Source organism: Giraffa tippelskirchi, chromosome 2 (genome assembly GCF_054371585.1).
Source record: "Giraffa tippelskirchi isolate mGirTip1 chromosome 2, T2T-mGirTip1v1.2.pri, whole genome shotgun sequence".
Taxonomy (NCBI): Eukaryota; Metazoa; Chordata; class Mammalia; order Artiodactyla; family Giraffidae; genus Giraffa; species Giraffa tippelskirchi.
The window spans coordinates 161,027,234-161,050,406 of NC_137276.1; the positions used below are offsets into that span (position 1 = coordinate 161,027,234).

The following is a 23,173-nucleotide window of genomic DNA, read 5'->3' on the forward strand; positions in this document are numbered from 1 at the left end:
GTTTTGGCAGGTGGATTCTTTACCACTGAGCCACTTGGGAAGCCCAACTCTATGAGATGAGTTACTATTATTATCATCATTTTGCAGATGAGGAAACAGAAACTCAGAGAAGTGTAGAAACTTGACCAAAATCAGCCAGCAAGAAAGGGTGGAGCTGGGATTCAAAGTCAGGTAGTCTACTCTGGAACTATATTTTTAACTGCAAATATACTGAAGGAGAATGGTTTTCTGTAGGGGGATTATGGCAGGCTCTGTTGCTTGATTACCCTACAATCCATTCCTCCTGGCTCCTCCTTGCCACTTTAAAAAATTTACAACTAGTCCAGGTCAATTCGTCTAAGTTTTTGGCATAGATCCACTTTACCAGAATCCTTTTCTACTAAAGCTGACAATGAGACATAGTTCTAAGCAATGAAGCATAAGAGGAAGCTCACTGGTGAGCTGCAGGAAAATTTTTTGTTCCCTGATAAAAGGTTCATACTTGTGAGAAAAAAAGCTTGCTGGTACCTCTTCTTCCATGTTTTTTTTTTTTACCTGCGCTGAAAAAAGACCTCAAACCCAGCTAACACAGCTACATGGGAGCTAAGCTGAGCACCATGAGCAACAAGCACAAATATGAAGGTCAACTTCTAAGGATGGTGAGACAGAAAGGTGGAAGAATGCAGTTTCCCAATGATGCCATAGAGACTCTAAACTAGATCTGAAGCCACTGGCTTCCAATCTTCTTGCTAAGTGAGTCAATAAATATCTTTATTGTTTAAACCACTGTGAGCTGAACTTTGCTACTTGTCTAACTGATCCATGCATCAGGAAAAATTCATGAACAGGATAATACTACAGCTGTGCCACAGAGGATGGGATGGTATTTCAGTACACAGAAATGGGGAAAGATGTTTGAAACAGAGGAAATAAAGTGATCATGGACAGGAATAAGATCTATACATAAGATTATCCCTTAAAGGGCAAGGACCATCTTTTTGCAACTCCTTAAGAGGACTCTCGTGGTGATGCTCTTTGATTAATCTGGTGGTTTGGGGGACCATATGGTTTAGCATAGGGCTCCTTCCTGTGGTTCCTGAGGCAGCTGCGTCAGAATGACCTGGCAACCTACTAGAAAAACTAAAACTTGTGTTTACTGCACACCTACCAAATCAGAAATGCTGGTGGCAGGGCTGGACAATCTGTGTTCTAACAAGCCCTCCAGGGAATTCTGATGCCCACTCAAGTTTGGGAGGCCCTGGTTTAACATATAGAGAGACGCTCCTTACCCTAATTCTATGTCCTGTTCTGCCACCAGCTCCTGCACAGCCTTCACCTGGCTCAGTAAAGAAGGCTCTGTGCTTACAAGACACTGCAGGGACGTCAGGCCCTGGGGCCCCCAGCCCACCGTGAATCCCCCCTCACTGCAACCATCCTGGGTTTGCGAGAGCGGGATGAGTACAGATGGAGCATTATAGCTCATCCTTCTTCAAACTGGATGCCTTTTCTGGGGTGCAAACTGGGTGCTAACTCTCCCCGAGAGTAAGCCTTAAGAACTGGAGATTTTGTCTGATAGCACTGAAGAAGGAGCGAGTAAAGCACGTAGCAAGGGAAAGGGGGAGCACCAGCTCATTGTACTGAGGAAATGGAGCATAAAGAATAAAAGTCAGGAAAAACTTACTGTTAATCTCATTTCCCATCTGTAAAGAAAAAATGATCCAAGTTGTTCAGGGAAAGAAGCTAGACACAAAAGGCCACATATCATGTGATCCCCTTTCTATGAAATGATCAGGATAGGCAAATTCATAGAGACAGAAAATAGACTAGTTGTTAACACGGGGTGAAGGAGGAAGAAGGAGAAATAAGAAGCAACCACTAATGGATATAGGATTTCTTTTGGGGTAATGAGAACGTTCTGGAATTAGAAAGTGCTGGTGGTTACACAACTCAGTGAACATACCAAAAAACCACTGAACTGTACACTTTAAATAAGTGAATCTAATATATGTGACTCGTATCTCAATTTCAAAAAATAAATTTAGTTGGCTCTCTATATGTGAATTTTAGATATGGATAAGACCGTATTCCATCCTCCCCAGCCCCATTTTACAGACAGGAAAACTAATGCCCTGTTTGGAATTCATCACAGGGAACCATCATTGCTCATGTTGCCAAGAAAGGGAACCCCTTGCCCTGCTGAACCTTTTTGGCTAAAGCTGTTCCTTTTCGGACTCCCAGAGAATGGCCTCCACCAACCCAACCAGGTATCAGCAACTCGAGGGCACTTACCTCCACGACAAGGGACACAATGAAATTGGAGCTCAGCATAATGACAATGTAGACCCTCCACAGGACAGGAGTACAGAGCAGCTGGTGGGAGATGAAGTACAATCAGTTTGAACACAAATCATGCTGCACAAAGTTCATGCTGTTCATAGTGTACTTTTTCATAGGTTGCAAATTACATATGTAGTAAACCCATGCATAGATGTGTACATTGTATTATATTTATATACATACATATACATTTTATATACATAAGTATGCCTATGCATCAATGCACAGGAAATATGGAAGGATTACACAATGGTTCCAATGACTTGGAAACTGATTGTTGCTTTCTTTTATCTTCCTTCTTTCTTCTTTTTACCTCTGTGTAATTTCTAAATTTTCTAAAATAAATTTGGTTATTTTGCAAAAAAATAAAAAATAGTAAAAGTGGTTTTTTGGGGTTTATTAAAATTTTTATTTATTTGGCTGCATTGAGTCTTAGTTGTAGTATGTGGAATCTAGTTCCTTGTCTGGTTCCTTCTAGTCCCTTGTCCAGAGATTGAACCCAGGTTCTCTGTACTGGGAGTGCAGTCTTAGCCACTGGACCACCAGGGAAGTCCCCAGAGTGTTTTTTGTTTACTTGCTTTGTTTTGTTTTTACGAGGGAATACAGGAATTGGCTCTACTCCCAGGAGATTTTGAGGGTTCACCTGTCAAACCTCTTCTCTGTGATGTCATATCTCCCTTCAGCTGAGTCCTGGTTTGAGCCCTAAGTCAGGGCTTCCCCCTCAGGACTGTGCGTACAGCTTCCCAGGCTGTGTCATGACAAGGCTTCTCACCAATGCAGAAATCAGATCGGCACTACCTATCTTTTGCCCCTCTTTCTATCTTCCCTAATCCCTCCCCAGGCACATAATATTTACATATTCATCTTGGATGGATGAATAAATGAATGAATGAGTGAATCAAAGCCAAGTATACTCTTATGTACCTGGCACTGCCTCATACACTACCTTATACTTTAGTGAGGATAAAAGCTATACAACTCTATGAAGGGTTGCTGCTGCTAAGTCACTTCAGTTGTGCCCGACTCTGTGCGACCCCATAGACAGTAGCCCACCAGGCTTCCCCGTCCCTGGGATTCTCCAGTCAAGAACACTGGAGTGGGTTGCCATTTCCTTCTCCAATGCATGAAAGTGAAAAGTGAAAGTGAAGTCGCTCAGTCATGTCTGACCCTTAGCGACCCCATGGACTGCAGCCTACCATGCTCCTCTGTCCATGGGATTTTCCAGGCAAGAATACTGGAGTGGGTTGCCATTTCCTTCTCCGTTTCTATAAAGGGCAGTGATATTAAAATTCAAGGTTCAAATCCATTTCTAGGAATTTCTCTTAGAGATATACATGGCTGAAATAATATACGTGTAAAGTTATTTTATTTCAGCTTTGCTGGTCATAGTAAAAAATTAGAAGCAATTTAGTGTTTGTCAATAGGGGACTCATATAAATTATGGTATACATAAATAAACATTGAAATACTACATTAGCATAAAAAAGAACAAGAAAACATTATGTGCTAATATGCAACAATCACCAAAATATACTGTTACATGAAAGAGCAAAGTGCAGGATTGTGTATATGGTTGTGGAAGCCATGAAAATGCTTCACCTGGATTTCCTGCTGCTTGGAGGATAAAAGGCAAACAGTCCAACTACCACCATGCTTAGAATCTACCACCATGTTCACCCTGTGACCACACTCTGCATGCATGGTCTGCTCAGAGTTAATAAGTGAGGACACCAGGGCTTCTACCTACACCCATTCTTGTGAGACACCTCTGATGGGCAACTTTGGCTTGACTTTCTTGGAATTGTGCTGCAATATGGAACTTGACTCATTCAGCTCACCTTCCATCCCTCTGTCCTTCAGAGGGATCAGAGCCATGTCATAGTGTGGCACCCTCCCCACCTTCACTGGCTGCCTCATCTCTTTCCTCTATGGGTAATTTCTCCAACAATTTTCTTGTACATCACATCTCACCTGTACATCTTCATATCAGACGATTTGGACAAATGTAATAGTTTGCTATTATTTGTGTAAAAATGTGGTAGAATATACCTATAAGAAATGTGTATATACATGTGTATAATACATATCCCAAAGTATTAACTGGTGTTATAAGTTGTCTCCAGAGAGAGGAAATGGTAACCCGGGAACAAGGATGACAAGAGAGATTTTCACTACACAATTTCTCTAACTTTTGAATTTTAAACTATGAGAATGTTTTCTCTGTTTTAAAAAAATTATGAATTTTTAGAAAAATGAGCAATAACGAGGTTTAAAAAGAGCATGATTCCATTTAAAATAAAATAAACTTCATAACTCAGTCAAATACACATTTATAATATATGAATTTTCAAAGATGGAAGGATCCACTCAATAATGTCATAATTTTCTTTACCTGCATAGTTTCATTTTCTAAAATGTACCCATAATTTTATGAAATAATAAAAAAATTATTTTTAATGTGAGAAATAATTCTTTGCAGAATCTTTTGAAGTCCTGCAAAAGAGTCTCTACTATTTTGTTGCTGTTTAGTCACTAAATTGTTTCTGACTCTTTGAGATCCCATGGACAGTAGCCTACCAGGCTCCTCTGTCCAAGAGATTTCCCAGGCAAGAATACTGGAACGGGTTGCCATTTCCTTCTCCAGGGGATCTTCCTGACCCAGGGATCAAACCTGTGTCTCCTGCATTGGCAGACAAATTCTTTACCACTGAGCCACCAGGGAATCCCCCTCATTATTAAAGAGTATAACTACATTCAACATGTCCCAACCTGTAACTTCTGCAGGATTAAGGAATTTTAACTCACTTAGAAGGCTTGTGGGCAAAGACTATTCATCTCCATGAGTACCTAATCTAGTTCATGAATGCAATTGCACTGTTAACTACAGTAATACAATTATAAAAATGAAAAACTGAATGTAGATATTAGCTTATATGTCAGATGTCACTGTGGGCTCATGAAGGTGTTGCTGGTTTTGAATGCACTATGTACTTCAAAGGCTTGTCTACATTTAGGAACCTGATCTACAATGATCAGTCATCAGTCATTGCCATTATGTACCATTCACTATGCCAGGCACTGGAAATACAAGAATGAATAAGATGGGATCTTGGCCCTCATGAAACTTATCTTTGAGATGGAGAAGCAGACAGGCAATTTTGCAAAGAACTAAAAGCTCAGTTCCTTTTATCATCTCTTCTGTATTCTATTTACTGGTCTAACAGACATTTATTAATGGTTAACTTCTAATTCAAAAGAAGAAAAAATTAGAATAAATCAAAATATACATTTTCCCTTGCTTGACTATGTAAAATTTCTGTCAAAATTACAAAATGTAAGAGAGTTCTTGAGATAAGATATGGATCTTTGAAAAGTTTTGAATACATTAAGTATGTACATACAGAAAAACATGTTTTAAAGATGTTTAAAAAAGATGTAAATACAGATTTGAGAACTAACCCCAAAATTGTTACAGGCAAAACTGTTTAAACAGCTTCAAAACAAAACCATTTAGGAAAAATTCCCTCACATTTGAAAAAGGAAATGTATAAATAGAATTTCCAATCTTACAGGGATCTTTTAAAGGTAAAGTGTTCAATGTTTTTGAGATACCTGAAGTCAAGCCTAGACAGAATTTCATCTCCTGACTAGTTTAAACTAAAAAAATGAATAAATTCAGCATTCTTTTTAACCCTCCCATCTCAAAAGAATAATAGGTGTAAAGAATCCATGTCAATTGCAATTGCACCCCAGTTTTTGAAGTCAAGGTTTTATATAACTATAAAATATCACCATATCCCAGAGACAAGACTTACTTCCAGGCACCTATATAATTCTGGAATATCAGCAAATAGAATGAATAGACACACACTCAGCTGTACGACCAGCACAAGGACAAATATATCTGAGGAAATAAGAATACAAGTTATCATTTAGAGAAATCTGAGTAGAGAGTCTCACATCCATTGACAGACATATGCTGATTAACACTGATTAGATTTACTTGATTTCTACAACCAAATATGCATAATAGATGAAAAGTACTCATTTCTATGAAATGAGTCTCACTTCTACAATTTTCTGCATGTCCTTGAGATAAGTGGAAATTTTAGCATGCATGCTATATGTATTCATTAATAAAAATGGGAAATAATAACATACAGGGTAATGTTGACAAAATATGTTTTTAATAAATGCCTTGGAGATATCCAAGTATCCCAGTCTCTTTAATGCAGGTCATTAGCAAATACAAATCCTTTTCTGGAAAAAGGGAGGGCTGTAAATAAACAGGACAGTAGCAGCAGGAAATGTTTAAATTGCAGTCACGTGGAGGTCAGCATTCCACTGCTTCCTCACCCCAAGAAGAGCAAAATAACTTTCTCTGAACAGATTTATATGAGGATATTGATTCTTCAATTTGTGCTTCTAAATTTACCCACTTAGAGGGGGAGTGATGCTATATAAATATATGTCTCTTACCAGATCACTCACTTCTCCTAACATGCTCCCACACCCCCAGCCCAGACTGTCAGGAGATGAGAGGTACTTTGGTCATCAGCCTCAATGATCTATAGTCAAGATCCCCCAGGCTGCACCTGCTCCCAGAGGCTGCCAGTCACACAGATCACCTGACTACTGTACTCATGTCAGTAGACATGTCCAATTGAGTGCTGTAATCCTTCTTCTCACCTCCTCTGAGATGAATTCTGATAAGCAGAGAATTAAATGCATCTTCCCAACTGGTGGTAAACAATGTGTCTGCCAATGCAGGAGATGCAAGAGACGCAGTTTTGATCCCTGGGTCAGGAAGATCCCATGGAGAAGGAATTGGCAACCCACTCCAGTATTCTTACCAAGCATATCCCATGCACAGAGGAGTCTGACGGGCTACAGTTCATGGGGTTTTACAGAGTCAGGTATGACTGAGCACATACGCACAAGGTCCCCAATTTGGAGTAATCCCATGAAAAGATATCTAGAGACATTTCTAGTGAGGGGAAGAGGTGGATTAAGAAATTCTAGCATTTGATGCAGCTTTGACGGAGGTAGCAAAGGACCAGGAGGTGAGGCGTGTGTTTACAGAGCCCTGGAGTGGAAGTCAGAAGACTTTAGATGAGCACCAACTCTGCAACTGCACCTTAAGTGAGCAAAGCATGTCTGTTCTCCTCTCCAAAGAATGACCTCCCTCCTCTGATTCGGTACAATTCTACTCACAGTTTTTGTATGTGGGCTGCCTAAATGGTTTTCCTTTAGAGAAGACAAGAGCCACAATGATGCAGTTGATTGTTCCCAAGAACCATATAGTAGTGTTCTCAAAACTTGTGAAGACACCATTAGTTCCATTCTTTACTGGAGCAGTTGGAGAAATGGTTAACTTTGAAATGGTGTCATTTTGCACTGTGCAGGCACTAAAAAGGAAACCAAAAAGGCTAATGAAGTGAGATGACAAGCCCTTCTGAAGCATATGTATCTACATGACTCTGTGCCCCCCAAGGCTTCTATAACTGCCTACACTTTGGGAAAGAATATACTGAAAAGTACAAGAGATAGAAATCAGCATGTGTAGATCTGTATTTTGGGTAGATGAATAGATGATAGATAGATAGATAAACAGGTTCAAAAAGTTACTTATTCAATAAATTGGGCATGAATCATGTATTAAACCTATGTGGGAGAAAAAGATGTTAAGTCATGACTCTTTCCTCTGTTTGCTTAAGATTTCTGAACATTTACAAGAAGCGTGACTGTACAACTGATCGTCCAACAGGCACAGATTTCAATAGGAAAGGAAAAAATTTAACCATTTTGTTGGGTTATCAAGCTTAAAATAGGGCTGCCTAGCTAAACTATAATGTATGCTCACCTTAATATAAAAGATGGCCGTAGTTCACTATCATACAAAATGAGTAAAGAGAAATACCAATGAATGCAGCCACCAAACAGTGCTACAGAGACGCACACTCTGTGTGCCAAGGGCCTTAAGGAAGCCAAAACCTTTAACAGAATGAAGATCCATTTGCCTCTCGACATAGGGGCCAGATGATGTTTGATAGAAATTGGAATGTGAGAATCTAAGGCTGTGGTCATACCTGTGCATCCCCATGGAATACCAAGGCTGCCTCTGAACCAGAATGAAGCCCACAATGTGCATGGCCAGGCTGAGAAGAATGTTGAGAATCACGGAGAGCAGCAGAGGTGGGGAGATCAGCCGTCCTGCTGGTCTGAAAGGCACCAGCTTGGGATAGGCACCGTTCAAATTCACTACAAAATAAATTCAGGTTTTATATGGTATATGACAGGAGGAAATTTTTGTATTCTTCATTAGAGGTATGTTATAACTTCTTGGTCCCACATATTTGAAGAAACTGACAAATTGGAATATATCACAAATGGAAGGAATAGAACAATGAATGTATGCAAACTTAAGTCATATGAGGAATTCTTGAAAGAGAAGACATAGAACAACCACAAGGTACCTTTTTTCTTCCCCTAATGAATAGGCAAACTATTAAATTATAAATGAGGAAGTGATGAAATGAACACTCTCATATACTGCTTGTGGAAACATAAATTGACACAAAACAACCTTCTGCAGGGCAATTTGGCAATAAATATGAAGAGACTGAAAAATGTTCATAACTTGTGACGTAACTATTCCGCTTCTGGAAATTTATCCTAAGCTAAAAAAATAGAGATGTAGGAAGATGTTCATCACAGCATTGTTTACAATAAATTGTGGTATATCTCTACAATGAAACAACATGTAATCACTAAGAAGTAATGCTTTCAAATACTAACAGCAAAATAAGGCATGACATTAGCAAAATGGCAGATTAGGTGGTTCCAAGATCTCATCCCTCCACAGAAACATTGAAAGACAAAAGGAAGCTGTCAGAACCAACCTTGTCAGAACTCTGAAAAACAGACAAAAGTCTCCAGCAACCAAGCAGATGCTGAATCAAGAAAAAGATAGCTTAAAAATGGGAGGAAAGCTTTGTGCCATTTTTTACTTGCCCTTGCCCCACTCCCTCCTTAGTTTACTGGCAACCGTGAACAAGGTTGTCTGCATTCCCAGCAGAGGATCCTGGTCCCTGGTTATAGAAGGGAAAAGCAGACTTTATAGACAAGTTATTATGTATGTCCTTTCTAACCTGTCTGGGGACTACCTGAGGACTGTGCAAGGTGTTCATCTCTCTTTCATCTGATACAAAACTTAGTAAAGACAGAAACGAAGCATACACTCCCTGAAAATACTGTAAGGCTAACAAGCTACCCACAGTCACAGAGAGCAAAAAATTGCAGTTGAGACATAAAATAACCAATTTTGGCTTAGAAAGAAAAGTTAAGGAACATTTACTTGGAAAGTTATAGTATTCAAAAGTACTTGTGCCTTTGGAGAATGTAGAAAGTCATGTGCATGCCAAAATGAACGGTCAGGAAAGACCAGAAAAGACCCTAAGTTTTTAACCCTGAATAATCACTCAACTCAGCACAAGCTTGGTAATGTGTTGAAATGCCTCAGTACAGAACCAGTCTGCAATACTGAGAGAGGTATTTCTTTGTTCATGTCATGGAATTCAACTCATGGATATTTCTATCAAAATATTAGTTGAACAAAAGCTAAAGCAATAGAGATTTTATTGACCACATGTGACAACTGATCCAAATCTTTGCAAAAATAGTTTAGAAAAGTTACTAAATAAATGGACTACTACAACCATCAAAAAGCAGCAAAACAAAAAACATCAAGACCTAGGGAAGGGAAAGAATCTGATTTCCAGAGTTACAACATTATAATATTTAGTGGAATAAAATAAACTGACAGAAATTATCTCTGAGAAAGCCCAAACATTGGACTTACTGGGAAAAAACTCTAAAACAACTGTCTTTAATGTGCTTAAAAAACTAAACAAAGTCAGGCAAATAATATATGAGCAAAAGGAGGGTATTAATAGATAGAAATTTTAAAATGAAGCCAAAAGACATTCTTTTTAAAGACCCCTTTTTAAAAACTTCTCTTTATTGACATACTCATTTTTGACACCAGTAAAGGTAATTATTGAGACAAAAATAAAATCCTATATTATTCTGTTTTTGTTTTTTAACCCCATTTTTTACTCCTATATGATCTAAAAGACAAATGCATAGAAATAATTATATATGTATGTTATTGAGCACAAAAGGGATAAAGAGTTAATTTGTGATAACCATATAAAAGGAGACAGAGCTATAAAGTAGCAGAGTTTTTGCCTGCTACTAACATTAATGTACCTATTCAACTAGATTATCATACATTTAGCTTATTACATGTAATCCCCATAATTATATATTATATAATAAAAGACCTACAGTTAGCATCACACTCAAGGGTGAAAGATTGAGAATTTTCCCCTTAAGATCAGGAAGAAAACAAAGATGTCCACATTCACCATTGCTATTCAACATTGCATTGGAAATTCTATCTAAAGCAATTAGAGAAGAAAAATAGATAAAAGTCATTCAAATTGGATAAAGAAGTAAAACAGTCTCTATTCACAGGTGACATGATCTTATATTTTGGAAATCCCAAAGAATCCACATGAAAACTACTGAAGTTAATAAATGAATTTGGCTGTGTTGCAGGATCAACACATAAAAAAAATTAATTGTGTTTCAACACGTCAACATAAATGGATAAACAAGATGTGATATATACATATATATAATGGAATACTATTCAGCCATGAAATGAATGAAGTTTTAATGCATGCTACAGCATAGATGATATGAAAGTATTATGTTGAGATAAGCCAGAAACAGGGACACATATTTGAAACGTTTTGAATTGGCAAATTTATAGAGACAGTGAGTAGAGCAGAAGTTATCAGAGACTGGATGGAAGGGCAATATGAATTATTTCTTATTAGGTAAAGAGCTTCTGTTCGGGATGATGAAAAATAAGAAATAGTGGTGATGGTTGAACAATGTTGTGAAGGTAATTAATGTACCTGAATTGTATACTTAAAACAGTGAAAATGTCAAATTTTATATTATGTATAATTTAATACAACAAAAATGTTGAAAATATTTAATGATATTAAAAAGTGGGCATAAAGGTAAACACAAAAAATCAGGATGCAAAACAATATAGAAAACATAATTCAAATACATGTATATGTATATACATATATATGATTGGAAGGAAATATGTCAAAATGCCTTCATTGGTTAGCTCTGGATAGTAGATATAGGTGGATTTCTTCTTTGTTATATCTTATAGTGTTTTCCATTTTATTTTCACAATAAATTATATTAATTAATCATAAAAACAGAAAAGTCAAGTATACTTATCAAAAAATAGATAAAAACCTGGAAATGCTTGTTATGGGCAAGAGAAGAATCACAAAAGAAAATGAGAACTGTTTTCAAATATCTGAAGGACTATTTCGGTAGAAAAATCATATTATTATCTGTCTTCCCCAATGGCAGAACTGAGAACTGAGATTGGTGAAAGTTACAGAGAGACAGAGCTGGCTTGATGTGAAGGATTACTCTGTTAACAGTAAGGACTGTCCAAGAATGTTCTTATGGTAGATTTAACAAATATTTAATGAACTCCTTTGATGTGCCAGGCACTGTTAGAAGTACTGGGAATACCGCAGTGATCAGGATAGGCGAGGTGCTGTTCTCATGCAGTGTACACACTGAGAGAAGGAAAGCAGGCAAAAACAAAAACAGAGATTAAGGCCATAATCTCAGATTGCGGAAAGTATCATGAAAACAGTAAAGCAGAACAAGTGATGCAGAATAACTGGCTTGGTCACTATTTAAATGACCTTTGAGGCGGTGACATTTAAGCTAAGATCTGACTCTTAAGAAAAAGCCAAGGCCACAGGCAGTTCTACTGGGAGAGTATTTTAGGCAAAGAAAATAGCAAAAAAATAAAAAATAAAAAGATGCTGAGGTGACCACAGTTGGCAATGTTCACAAGACAGAAAATCCAGGGTGTCTAGAACAGGGAAGTGAGTTGCAATACGGTTAGAGGTGAAGTTGGAGAAGTGGGCAGGAGCCGGATCATGGAAGATTTCAGATTTAGTGGAAATAGAAAGGATGACAACAAAATTTACATGTAAAAAGTAACACTTTTACTATTGTGTAAAAGGTAAATTGGGGTAAGGAGAAAGCAGTGAGAGTGGAAGCAAGATCAATTGTGAGGGTTACCACAGAAATCCTTAAGTGAGGCAACATGGCTTTGTGACAGTAGGCGATGGCGAGCAGGGATGGCGAGCAGGGATGCAGGATAATTTTTGGAGGCAGAGCCAATAGGAATTGCAGATATATTATATATAAAGGTGAAGAAAAAAGGAAAATTAAGGATGACTCCGGGTCTTCAATTTGAACAACTTGCTAGATTGTGGTGTTATTTTAATAGAATGTAAATTTCACAAGGAAAAGAATTTTTATTTTTTTTCCACTGAACTATTTCAATTGCCTACTACAGTAAGTAGTACAAACCAGATACTCAATAAATATTTAATAATTTGTTGACTCGCAGATCTGATGAAATAAAATGTTCTGTTTGGGCCTCTGAAGTCTCCATACTGTTAAATAGCTAATATTAGATGCTTAGCAGCTGCATTTCCAGAACTTGGGATAGACATCAAGGCTAGAGACACAAATTTCGGATTCATCATCATATAGGTGACATTAAATTCACAGAGTTGGTTGAAATCACTTCGGGAGATGGTGTAGATTGAAAAGACAAGAGAACCTAAGAACAAGCAAGCCTTGGAACTTTCTGAAAGTTTGAGCACAGGTAGGTGGCACAATGGTAAAGAATCCTCCTGCCTATGCAGGGGACACGGGAGATGCAGGTTTGATCCCTGGGTCAGGAAGATCCCCTGGAATAGGAAATAGCAACCTCCTCCAGTATTCTTGCCTGGGAAATTCCATGGACAGAGGAGCCTGGCAGGCTACAGTCCAAGGGGTTGCAAAGAGTTGGACACGACTAAACACACATAAACACAAACACACATACTCAAAGAAGCAGAGGCCAGGAAAAGAAATGGGGAAGCTGTATTCTTTAAAGCAATAGATAATTCAAAAGTAAGTGGCATCACAAAAACCAAGAGAAGAAACCTTTTAAAGAAGGAGAGTGCTGTTGAGAGATTCAAGTACAATGAGGAAAGAGAAGTGATCGGTACTGTTGACAGCAAGGAAGTCCTTGGTGGACTTGACAAGAGTGGTGTTGGGGAAGTGGCAGCAGAGGTGTGGATAGTACACAGTAGTTACTCTCCTTGAGTATGTTCTCTGAAAGCAGAGCTTTTGAACAAATTTTTTTAACGATAAGTTGGTGTGATAGCTGTTAATATGATGATGAGAAGGTATTAGAGGAAATAGTGGAAATAGTGTGAAAGCAAGACCAGGAGCCATATGGAAGAGGCAATCTAAGACTGGCACATCTTTTTAAATGAAGTATAGTTGATTTACAGTGTTGTGTTAGCTAGTACAGCAAAGTGGTTCAGTTATACACACACACAGAAACACACATACACATATACTTCTAAAATTCTTTTCCATTATACATTATTATAAGATATTGAGTATAGTTCCCTGTGCTATACAGTAGGCCCCTGTTGTTTACCTACTTCACATACCGTAGTGTGTATATTCTGGTATTTTTTAATGTATAAGTAATGTGGACCCTCCCAGCCAGTGGTGGCTGGAGCTGCTCTTATAAGACCACAAGAGCCAACTGCTGTGAAGTTCAAAAGTCAGTTATTAAACACAGCCATTATTAAAAGAAAATTATATAAAAGAGCAATTAAATAAATATCTCAAAAATAAAGATAATTAATACTCAAAACTGATAATGTCCTAATGATTTTACTACCTTTTAGCATTATCTCTGTTCTTGAAATTAACAATGGAGATTGAACTTAAAAGTGTGTCACATTTGTAGCTGTTACATCATGAACAATTGTTCTTTAACTGAGGAAATATCCTTCCAGTTTTCAAGAATTGTTAGTCAAATTAGCAAACAAGTTGCTCACATGACTGATGGATTATTAAAGTTTCAGCATAAGGCTTTGTTGTTTTGCTCATTCAGGAAAAGAAAAACATCAACCAACATTCACATTGGAACTATTTCCGTCATCAATCACAACCATATAGTGATTAAGGATACAAGATTTTGATGAAACTCAGTTAAAGCATTCTGTGAGAATCAACTGGTTAAATGGAATTTGCAAGAAAGGGTAATGTATATTTTATTTTTATTTGTTAATTGTTCACTACTTATTTTTCTTTTTAGTAAAGCTTATAGTAAATTTGTATGCATGAAAGTGATAGTCTCTCAGTCCTGTGTCTGATTCTTTGCAACCCCATGAACTGTAGCCCACCAAGCTCCTCTGTCCATGGAATTCTCTAAGCAAGAATACTGGAGTGGGTAGCCATTCCCTTCTCCAAGTGATCTTCCGGAGCCAGGGATCAAACTTCCATCTCTTTTATTGCAGGCAGATTCTTTGCTGCCTGAGCCTCCAGGGAAGCCCAAACTTATATCCATATGCATATATGTGTGTGTGTGTGTGTGTGTGTGTGTGTATACTGAAGTGAAGTGAAGTGAAAGTCACTCAGTCAAGTCCAACTCTTTGTGACCCCCATGGTCTATACAGTCCATGGAATTCTCCAGGCCAGAATACTGGAGTGGGTAGCCTTTCCCTTCTCCAGGGGATCTTCCCAACCCAGGGATCCAACCCAGGTCTCCTGCATTGCAAGTGGATTCTTTACCAGCTGAGCCACAAGGGAAGCCCAAATATATACATGTATATATAAAATTTTTGAAGAGCTGGTTGTTAAATATTTGCCAGGAAACCACTGCCTCCCACCAAGCAACAGCACAGGTTCAGAATCCAAATCCATTCCCTTGAATGTTAGAATCTGTCTGATTGAAACAAAACGACAGTAGAATTAGAGATGGCAGCTGACAAATTTGGTCTACTCAACTGTTTGGGAAGTTTGACAATAAAGGGGACAGCAGCTGATGGTGGATTTGGGATCATGGAAGAGCTTTTTAAAGAAAGAAGATACAAAAATATATATGTATACACTGACTGGAATGATCCAGTAGACCAAAGAAAAGTTTATGGTGGAGAAAAAGATTTTCTATAGAAACCAAATCCTTTAGGAGGTAGGGGCAGGTAGGATTAAAAGCACAGGTGGAACTGGTGGCATTCATATGTAACAGAGAGAAGCAGAGAATAGAGTCAAGATGATGGTTAGTGGTCAGGTTGGGAACAAAATGCCACATCAGGGAAACTGGGGAGACAATTCATACATTATTGACAGTTGGAGGTGGTGGGTGAGAGTAGCATAATGGCGAGATTACTTTGAATCTCTGTTCTAAATCCTGAGAGGCTAGGATTGGAAATGGAAACCATGAAAGCCATTTAGCTTCTATAAATTGGGCACATTTGGACCATAACTATACTTAAAAGCACATGGAAGTCAGTGTTCCTGATTTTCAAAGTGCTTTTTTCATTTTAAATGTTTAGCGACCTTTTATAGTATATTTTGTGGAAAACAGTAAAATAACTAGCCAGCTTTTCCTTGGATAACACTTTCTTTCAACACTTAAAAATGCAGATTCTGTTTCATCTTTCTCTCCCTGCAGACTATATGCCTTTGAGAACAAGTCACGCATCACTGCTGCTGTAGCGACTACCTCTCACGGTGGACCAACCCTGCAGGGAGAGAGGGACATAGGTGCAGGGGAGCAACTCGGAGAAGAAAATTTAAAAGATGTCTTACTTGTTACACCAATAATAGTTGTAATGGCCAGATCCTGGAACAGAAACTGGTAATTTGAAAGGTTGTTTGTCTCCTGAAAATAAAAATGAAAGTGGCTCAAAAAAGTTAGAACCTTCTGGATGAAATGTGATATAAACTGCACTCATTTTCTCATGGCAACATAGGATTTTAAATTAGAAGACCAAGGCGATATGGTCAAAGGCATGGTCTTGTCAGCAAGAGTACCAAAGACAAGCCCGTGAACTTCTCCCTAATCAGTAGGGACACTGCTGCGTGCTTTCTGGGCTGGTTCTTTGAGTATCTCTGTCACTCCTTGTTGAGGGGAACACCTCACTCTACTAGATTCATTGCTTCTCTCTTTTCTACTTGTTATCAGAAAGATTGGAGTTTGGTCTGGCACAACAAAATAGGACTTTCTAAATGGTAAATGAGAAATGGGGTGATCTTACCTAAATTTCATCAATGGAAAATAAGAATAACTAAATCCATGATTTGCATTCTTGGGTGTTGTTAGAAACTCCTGATATTCTTGAAAAAAAATATTCAGGTCTTATTGATTTCAAGGAACTTGCTTCCTTACCCCCCAACCCCTTCGTGAAAAGGCAATAATGATTACCCTTTATCTCTACTTGTAACTCTACTTTTGAGGATAATGAGTTACTGGGATTCCAAAATACGGCCAGATTTCTGTAAACAGCCTCTCCTTTTTCAGCCCATTCATCAGTGAAAGGAAAAGGACTTATATAATCTGAAAATAACAGAAGTAAAACCTTCAACCCAGGAGCAAGAGGGTAAACATAGAGATGAATCTGGATACCTTTGGCATGAGTGGAATTCCCTTTCTCAGTGTTAGTCAATAGAAGAAGCCTATAGGGTGAGTTCACAAACATTAATACTAGGTATGTCTTTTCTTCTTTGATATTTTGTTAAATAATAAAAGCTATCACAAGATCTATGTACTTTGGGGGGTATGATACGCCTATTTTCAAATCCCTATATTCAGGGAATCAGTGATATGTTGCTTTGTACTAACTCATGAAAGTCAGTTGCTAAATATTCAGGAATTTAGTAAGCTGGTTGTTGTGTATGCTTAGTCGTTCAGTCATGTCTGACTCTTTGCGACCCTGTGCACCATAGCCCATTAGACTCCTCCATCTATGGAATTCTCCAGGCAACAATACTGGAGTTGGTTGCCATCCCCTTCTTCAAGGGATCTTCCCAATCGAACCCAGGTGTCCCACATTGCAGGCGGACTCTTTACGGTCTGAGTCACCAAGGAAGCTTGAAATAACCTATTTGCACTCTTTTTTTAAAAGGCATTGCAGATTGAAAGTAACCACTACTTTTAGCTCTAACTAACCAAGAGACTAGGTCCCAAGTCATACCCAGTAGAGCAGCAGAACACCAACATACTGAATCATGCTGTACAGAGCCATGTACTTAAACATGCAAAATGAGGTGACGAGAGCTGCACGGCCTTCCCTGCATGAGAAAAGAAATGAGAGAGTAATGAAATGAAAATCACAGGAAGAAATGAGATCAGTTATCCTGTGCTGTTCAGCTGAGCTCAGAAGGAAAAAATCAAAGCCTGATAATTTGAACAGACTGGACAGTCTTGAGTCAGTGGGAATCAGTGGTCAGTGTGCCAGATTTTCAATGAAGACTAATTCCTGTCCAAGGTCCACAGGCCTATGATTGAGCTTTGAAGCCCAGATATGGAGTTACTTTTGTCCTGTCCGTGGGCATTATTTCAGCTCCGAGTCAGGAGACTTGAGAAATAGTCCCAGAGTTCATAATCATTCACTAATGTGACTTGGAAGTTCATTTTCCCTCTCTTGGTCACAGTTTCTTCATCTGTGAACTAAGGGATTTAAATAAGATTGCAGGTTTGGGGGCTATTTTCATGCTCCAGGTGCTTCAGGGGTTTGGCGAACATCTCATTCAAATTTCACTTGGCAGTCCCAACTTTTTCTAAAACTGAACTAAAATAACATGCACACTCGAATAAGGCTTGCATCCAACTTAAAGAGACTGGAATCAATGAGCATGTTCATTTGTGTTACTGTTGATTGATTTTGAATATATGGTATAAATTTAAAGCTTAAAATAGATTACTTATCAAATATCACTTTTATCTTTCATTTTGGGAAAAAAAGAAGAATTTAAATTTACTTCTGGTTGGAATAGTTTCCTGGGATTCCAAAACCTGATCCTCAAATCAGACATTTTCCTGTATTGGGGCTTTGCTGTTGTAGTTAACTCCACCTAGAAGGTGGTTTCTCCTTCTCCCTCACCTCCGAGAAAGGCTCCCTGACATGACCACATCTGAAGAAATTTATTCCACCACCTGAGCTATCTCATGACTTTTCACACTACTCCTGATTTATCTGTGTATGTGTTATTGCCTGGCTTCTTCACCAGAAGAAAGCTTTGTGGGATCAAGGAACATTTGATTTATTTGCTTCTGGATTCCCAGCACCTTCAACAGTTGTGGGTACTGAGTCCCTGCTTTATAAATATTTGTTGAGTGCATGAATACATTTTTTAAATGGAGAGGAGCTAATCAAACTATTATTTTAATGTGGTGGAAAGAGTATGACATTTGTACATAAAACACATCAAAGCAAAATTAATTCTAACACAATCTTCAATCTTACATGGCAGTGAGCTTGGCTACATCAAGTTCTCAGAGCCTCAGGTTCTTTGTTTGTAAAAGAAATAGTGACACCCCTATAATTCCAGGCTGGCACTTTATAAACTGTAAACACATACTAGTTATAACAACCGAAAGCAGCCACAATGCTCACCATCTCTATTATTCAAACAAAATGCAACAGAAGTACATATTCTGGGGTGGAGGAGGAGAATGAAGCACCAAGGGAAACTGCAGTAGAAGCAGTAAAGATGAATAAATATTCTGGAAACCGGGGATAGGAAGATATTCCAAAGAAGTTTAAAGACGCAAGAGGCAAGGAAGACAGGTAGGGAGGAGAGGGTTTCTGTAAATCCTCCATCAAGAAAGTATCTAAGGAGATATATTCAAAATAATACTAAGAGTATGATTAACATTTTCAAAGCAGCAGCGAATTCCAGATTCCAATCTTCTAAAAATGATCTATTCAGTGATTTTCATTAGAAATGCCACTGCTTTCCCAGGAGGTAAATCCACCCCAAAGTAGAATCTTTGCTTTCTCCCACAAAGCCCCCTTTCCACCCAGGGACACACATTTCCCCTGGTTTTTGCAGAATAAAGGGATCGGCACCTAAAAGTCAAGAGAGGTTAAAACAATGCTGGGGGAAAGTACCTACTTACTTGATAAGGTGAGGTACACATTCAATGTTTGGAGTTTTGGAGGTGAAAGGCGAAGCCACAGATGCCTCCTGCTCTGATAAAGAGATGCCCACGTGAGCCATTTTCAAAGCCTGAAAGCAAAGAGTCAGCTTATTGTCTACTCACATACATCTCTCCTGAGGCTACGTAAGAAAGGGTAATCTGGCCACAAGGTAGCTCGTAGGCCCAAGCTCTGGCCAGAAGATGGTTACACTTTGCTCCGCCTACCACATAAGAAAGAGATGTCACTCCGACACCTAGCCAAAGAAGTACAGAATCCATAACCAAATTCTACCCCATCCAGTCCATACTGGTCATTGAGTCATTGTGTGGCTTTGGTCCAAACCTTCCCAAATTCTTCCCATCAGTTTCTCCATCAAGGGGAATGGAGATGGTACATAACCCCAGAGATGCTATCTCTTAATGGGCTTGGAGCAAATACAATTGAGGGCAAGGTGATGGCCCGGCACTGGCAGCTACTTACCCCACAGTCATTGGCTCCATCACCACACATACCTACAAAATAACTAAAAGGGAACAAAGTTTCAATTGTAGAGGAGATCAAAGCAATCTTACCTACTAATTGCTCTAATTAAAAAGATAAAATGAGCTTTATTACTTAAGACTCAAACTTATTATTTATTTTAAGGGAGTTTCCCTAACAGTCTGGTTTGACCAAAAGTAGAGTTTGACTCAGCAGTTCCTGAAAGGGATTAAGAAAACCAACATGGCCATCCTAAGTCCAGGTGCTTCAAGGAGACTCTGCACTTCACTATCTAGGAGGCAACTCTGTCAGCTGTAAAATAGGAAGAGCATCATTATATGACAGCTGGCATGGTGGGAAGGGCATAGGATTTGAAACCAGGAGATCTAGATCTTTGACCGGATCACTTTCCATTTTGACTATCATTCATCTCCCCTACAAAGCATTATGAGCAGTGAAGTGAGGCATTCTAAAATGATAAATAAAAATTGTTGTTGATAATGTTTAGTCACTGGAGAGGAAATCCACTGTGTCAGCAGTCACTTGAGTGACTCAAAAATGGGCTGCCAGGATCAGAAGTTGAAGAAACAAAATATATCTCTATTTCAGGATAGATTTTCAAGGTTGAACAGATATGCTATCTTGAATTGTTGATGAAGATAGTCTGCTTTTTAAGGTAGAAGCAATCTGACAGTGTTTGCATACTTTGCTGTACTTCTCTTCCACACTGCTACCTAAGACAATGAGTTTACTGTAGAGGTTTTCAGCCATGTTCAGAAGAGAGGACTGTTTGTCCTTTCAGTGACTGAATCAAGTGAATAGGAGCTGGAGTTGTGTGTGTGTAGTCCAGCACCAGAGGTAGAGAAAGCCTCAGAGACGCCATGGAGTTCCATTAGCAGGAAATAAAGGATCCATACAATGGGATTCTGTTAATGGAGACACTTTGTATTAAGAGTATCTTTCTAATTTAGGATGGACAGAATGCTTTGCAAAAGAATGCTTTAATATTTCAGGGTTATGTGAATCTCTCTCTTGTCATAGGAGCCCCCCACATATCATAACTATAAAAATGATTTGTAAAAATAAAATGTAAATTTTCATTGTGCCTTCAGAAGTCAAGTTCAAATGACCTTTCCAGAGTTATTTCTTGTGTCCTTTATGTTCTGGTTCAGTGGGATTCTCAATTCTGGATGCAAAATTGACTTATTTTTAAAAAGTACTGATGTCCAAGCACCCACACAAGTAACTGAATCAGAATCTCTAGATAGTGGTGTCCTGGTATTGCTAATTTTTCAGAGCTCCTGAGGTGACTGTCAAGTGTAGCCACATTAAGAACCCTGCCCTGGAATTCAGCTGCAGAAGTTGCTTGTATATTTTTGAGATTAATTGTTTGTCTGTTGCTTCGTTTGCTATTATTTTCTCCCATTCTGAAGGCTGTCTTTTCACCTTGCTTATAGTTTCCTTTGTTTTGCAAAAGCTTTTAATTTTAATTAGGTCCCATTTGTTTATTTTTGCTTTTATTTCCAATATTCTGGGAGGTGGGTCATGGAGGATCCTGCTGTGATTTGCAGACGAATGGATAAGGAAGCTGTGGTACATATACACAATGGAATATTACTCAGCCATTAAAAAAAATACATTTGAATCGGTTCTACTGAGATGGATGAAACTGGAGCCCATTATACAGAGTGAAGTAAGCCAGAAAGAAAAACAACAATACAGTATACTAATGCATATATATGGAATTTGAAAGATGGTAACGATAACCCTATATGCGAGACAGAATAAGAGACACAGATGCATAGAACAATTTTATGGACTCTGAGGGAGAAGGTGAGGGTGGGACGTTCTGGGAGAATAGCATTGAAACATGCATATTATCATATGTGAAACAGAACACCATTCCATGTTCGATGCATGAGACAAGGGCTCAGGGCCGGGGCAATGGGATGACCCAGAGGGATGGGATGGGGAAGGAGGTGGGTGGGGGGTACAGGAAGGGGAACACATGTAAACCCATGGCTGATTCATGTCAATATATGGCAAAAACTATTACAATATTGTAAAGTAATTAGCCCCCAACTAAAATAAATAAATTTATAAAAAAAAAATAAATAATAAAAAAATAAAAATAAAATAAAATTAAAAAAAAAAAGAACCCTGCCCTGGACTTCCCTGGTGGTCCAAAGCTAAGACTCTGCACTCCCAATGCAGAGGACCTGGGTTAGACCCATGGTCAGGGAACTAGATCCCATAGGATGCAACTAAGATCTAAGATCCTGTGTGCTACAACTAAGACCTGGCCCAGCCAAATATATAAATGTTTAAAATATAAAAATAAAGGAGGAAGGGACATATGTATACCTATGGCTGATTCATGTTGATTTTTGGCAGTGAAAGTCGCTCAGTCGTGTCTGACTCTTTGCGACCCCAAGGACTATTCAGCCCATGGAATTCTCCAGGCCAGAATACTGGAGTGGGTAGCCGTTCCCTTCTCCAGGGGATCTTCCCAACCCAGAGATCCAACCCAGGTCTCCCGCATTGCAGGCGGATTCTTTACCAGCTGAGCCACAAGGGAAGCCAATTCTGTAAAGCAAATATCCTTCAATTAAAAATAATAATAAATTTAAAAAGAAAAGAAAGAAATTATAAAACAAACAAACAAACACTGCCTTAAACAACTGAGTGACTTCCTGTACCTCTTATTTTCCCCCTGTTATGCCTGTATGCTCTTTACACCACCTGAATTGATAAAGAACCTACTCTAGTTTCTGAAATTCTTCCACCAGACTGGATTTCTGCCCTGGAGACATTCTTGCAAAGATGGTTCCATTGATCAGTATCTGTAAAGAACGCAAAAGGGAAATTTTTTAATCATGTCAGCTGGTCATACCTGAAATAACTGATAGCATTCAGAACACTGACTGGTTAATGATATCCATGAGTGAGAAAATAGTGTTTCTAAGAAGTCCTCCTTTGGATTTTTAGACAGATATTGAGACTTTGGTCATCAGGTTAGTGATCAGGAAGACTAAAATCAGTAAAGATGACTACTTAATAGACAGAGTTGATGAAAACAATGACCTACAAGAATTTAGCTCAGCTGCCATGGAGATTGTGCTCCTGAAAAATCTGGAGCTTAATAGAACCTTAAACCAGTAGAGTATGAGAAATTGCAAGATAAATTGAGGTCAGGATCCCAAAAGAAGGAAAGGAGGCAACTGCTTTTTGGAAAAATTGTTTGAATCTAGCAG

General features: G+C 38.5%; 1 protein-coding gene across 1 annotated transcript in view; it reads right to left on the reverse strand.

The window, feature by feature from the left end:
- ATP13A4 (ATPase 13A4) overlaps window positions 1-23,173 on the reverse strand; it is a 107,048-nt gene that overhangs the window by 3,556 nt on the left and 80,319 nt on the right. Inside the window, exons 21-29 of the mRNA XM_081537600.1 lie at window positions 22,683-22,762; window positions 19,920-19,962; window positions 19,418-19,527; window positions 17,490-17,586; window positions 16,105-16,177; window positions 8,406-8,577; window positions 7,531-7,724; window positions 6,132-6,220; window positions 2,269-2,349 (exon numbers count right to left, since the gene is read on the reverse strand). Coding sequence (XP_081393726.1) covers window positions 2,269-2,349; window positions 6,132-6,220; window positions 7,531-7,724; window positions 8,406-8,577; window positions 16,105-16,177; window positions 17,490-17,586; window positions 19,418-19,527; window positions 19,920-19,962; window positions 22,683-22,762 — 939 coding nt within the window. The remainder of the gene's footprint in view (window positions 1-2,268; window positions 2,350-6,131; window positions 6,221-7,530; window positions 7,725-8,405; window positions 8,578-16,104; window positions 16,178-17,489; window positions 17,587-19,417; window positions 19,528-19,919; window positions 19,963-22,682; window positions 22,763-23,173) is intronic.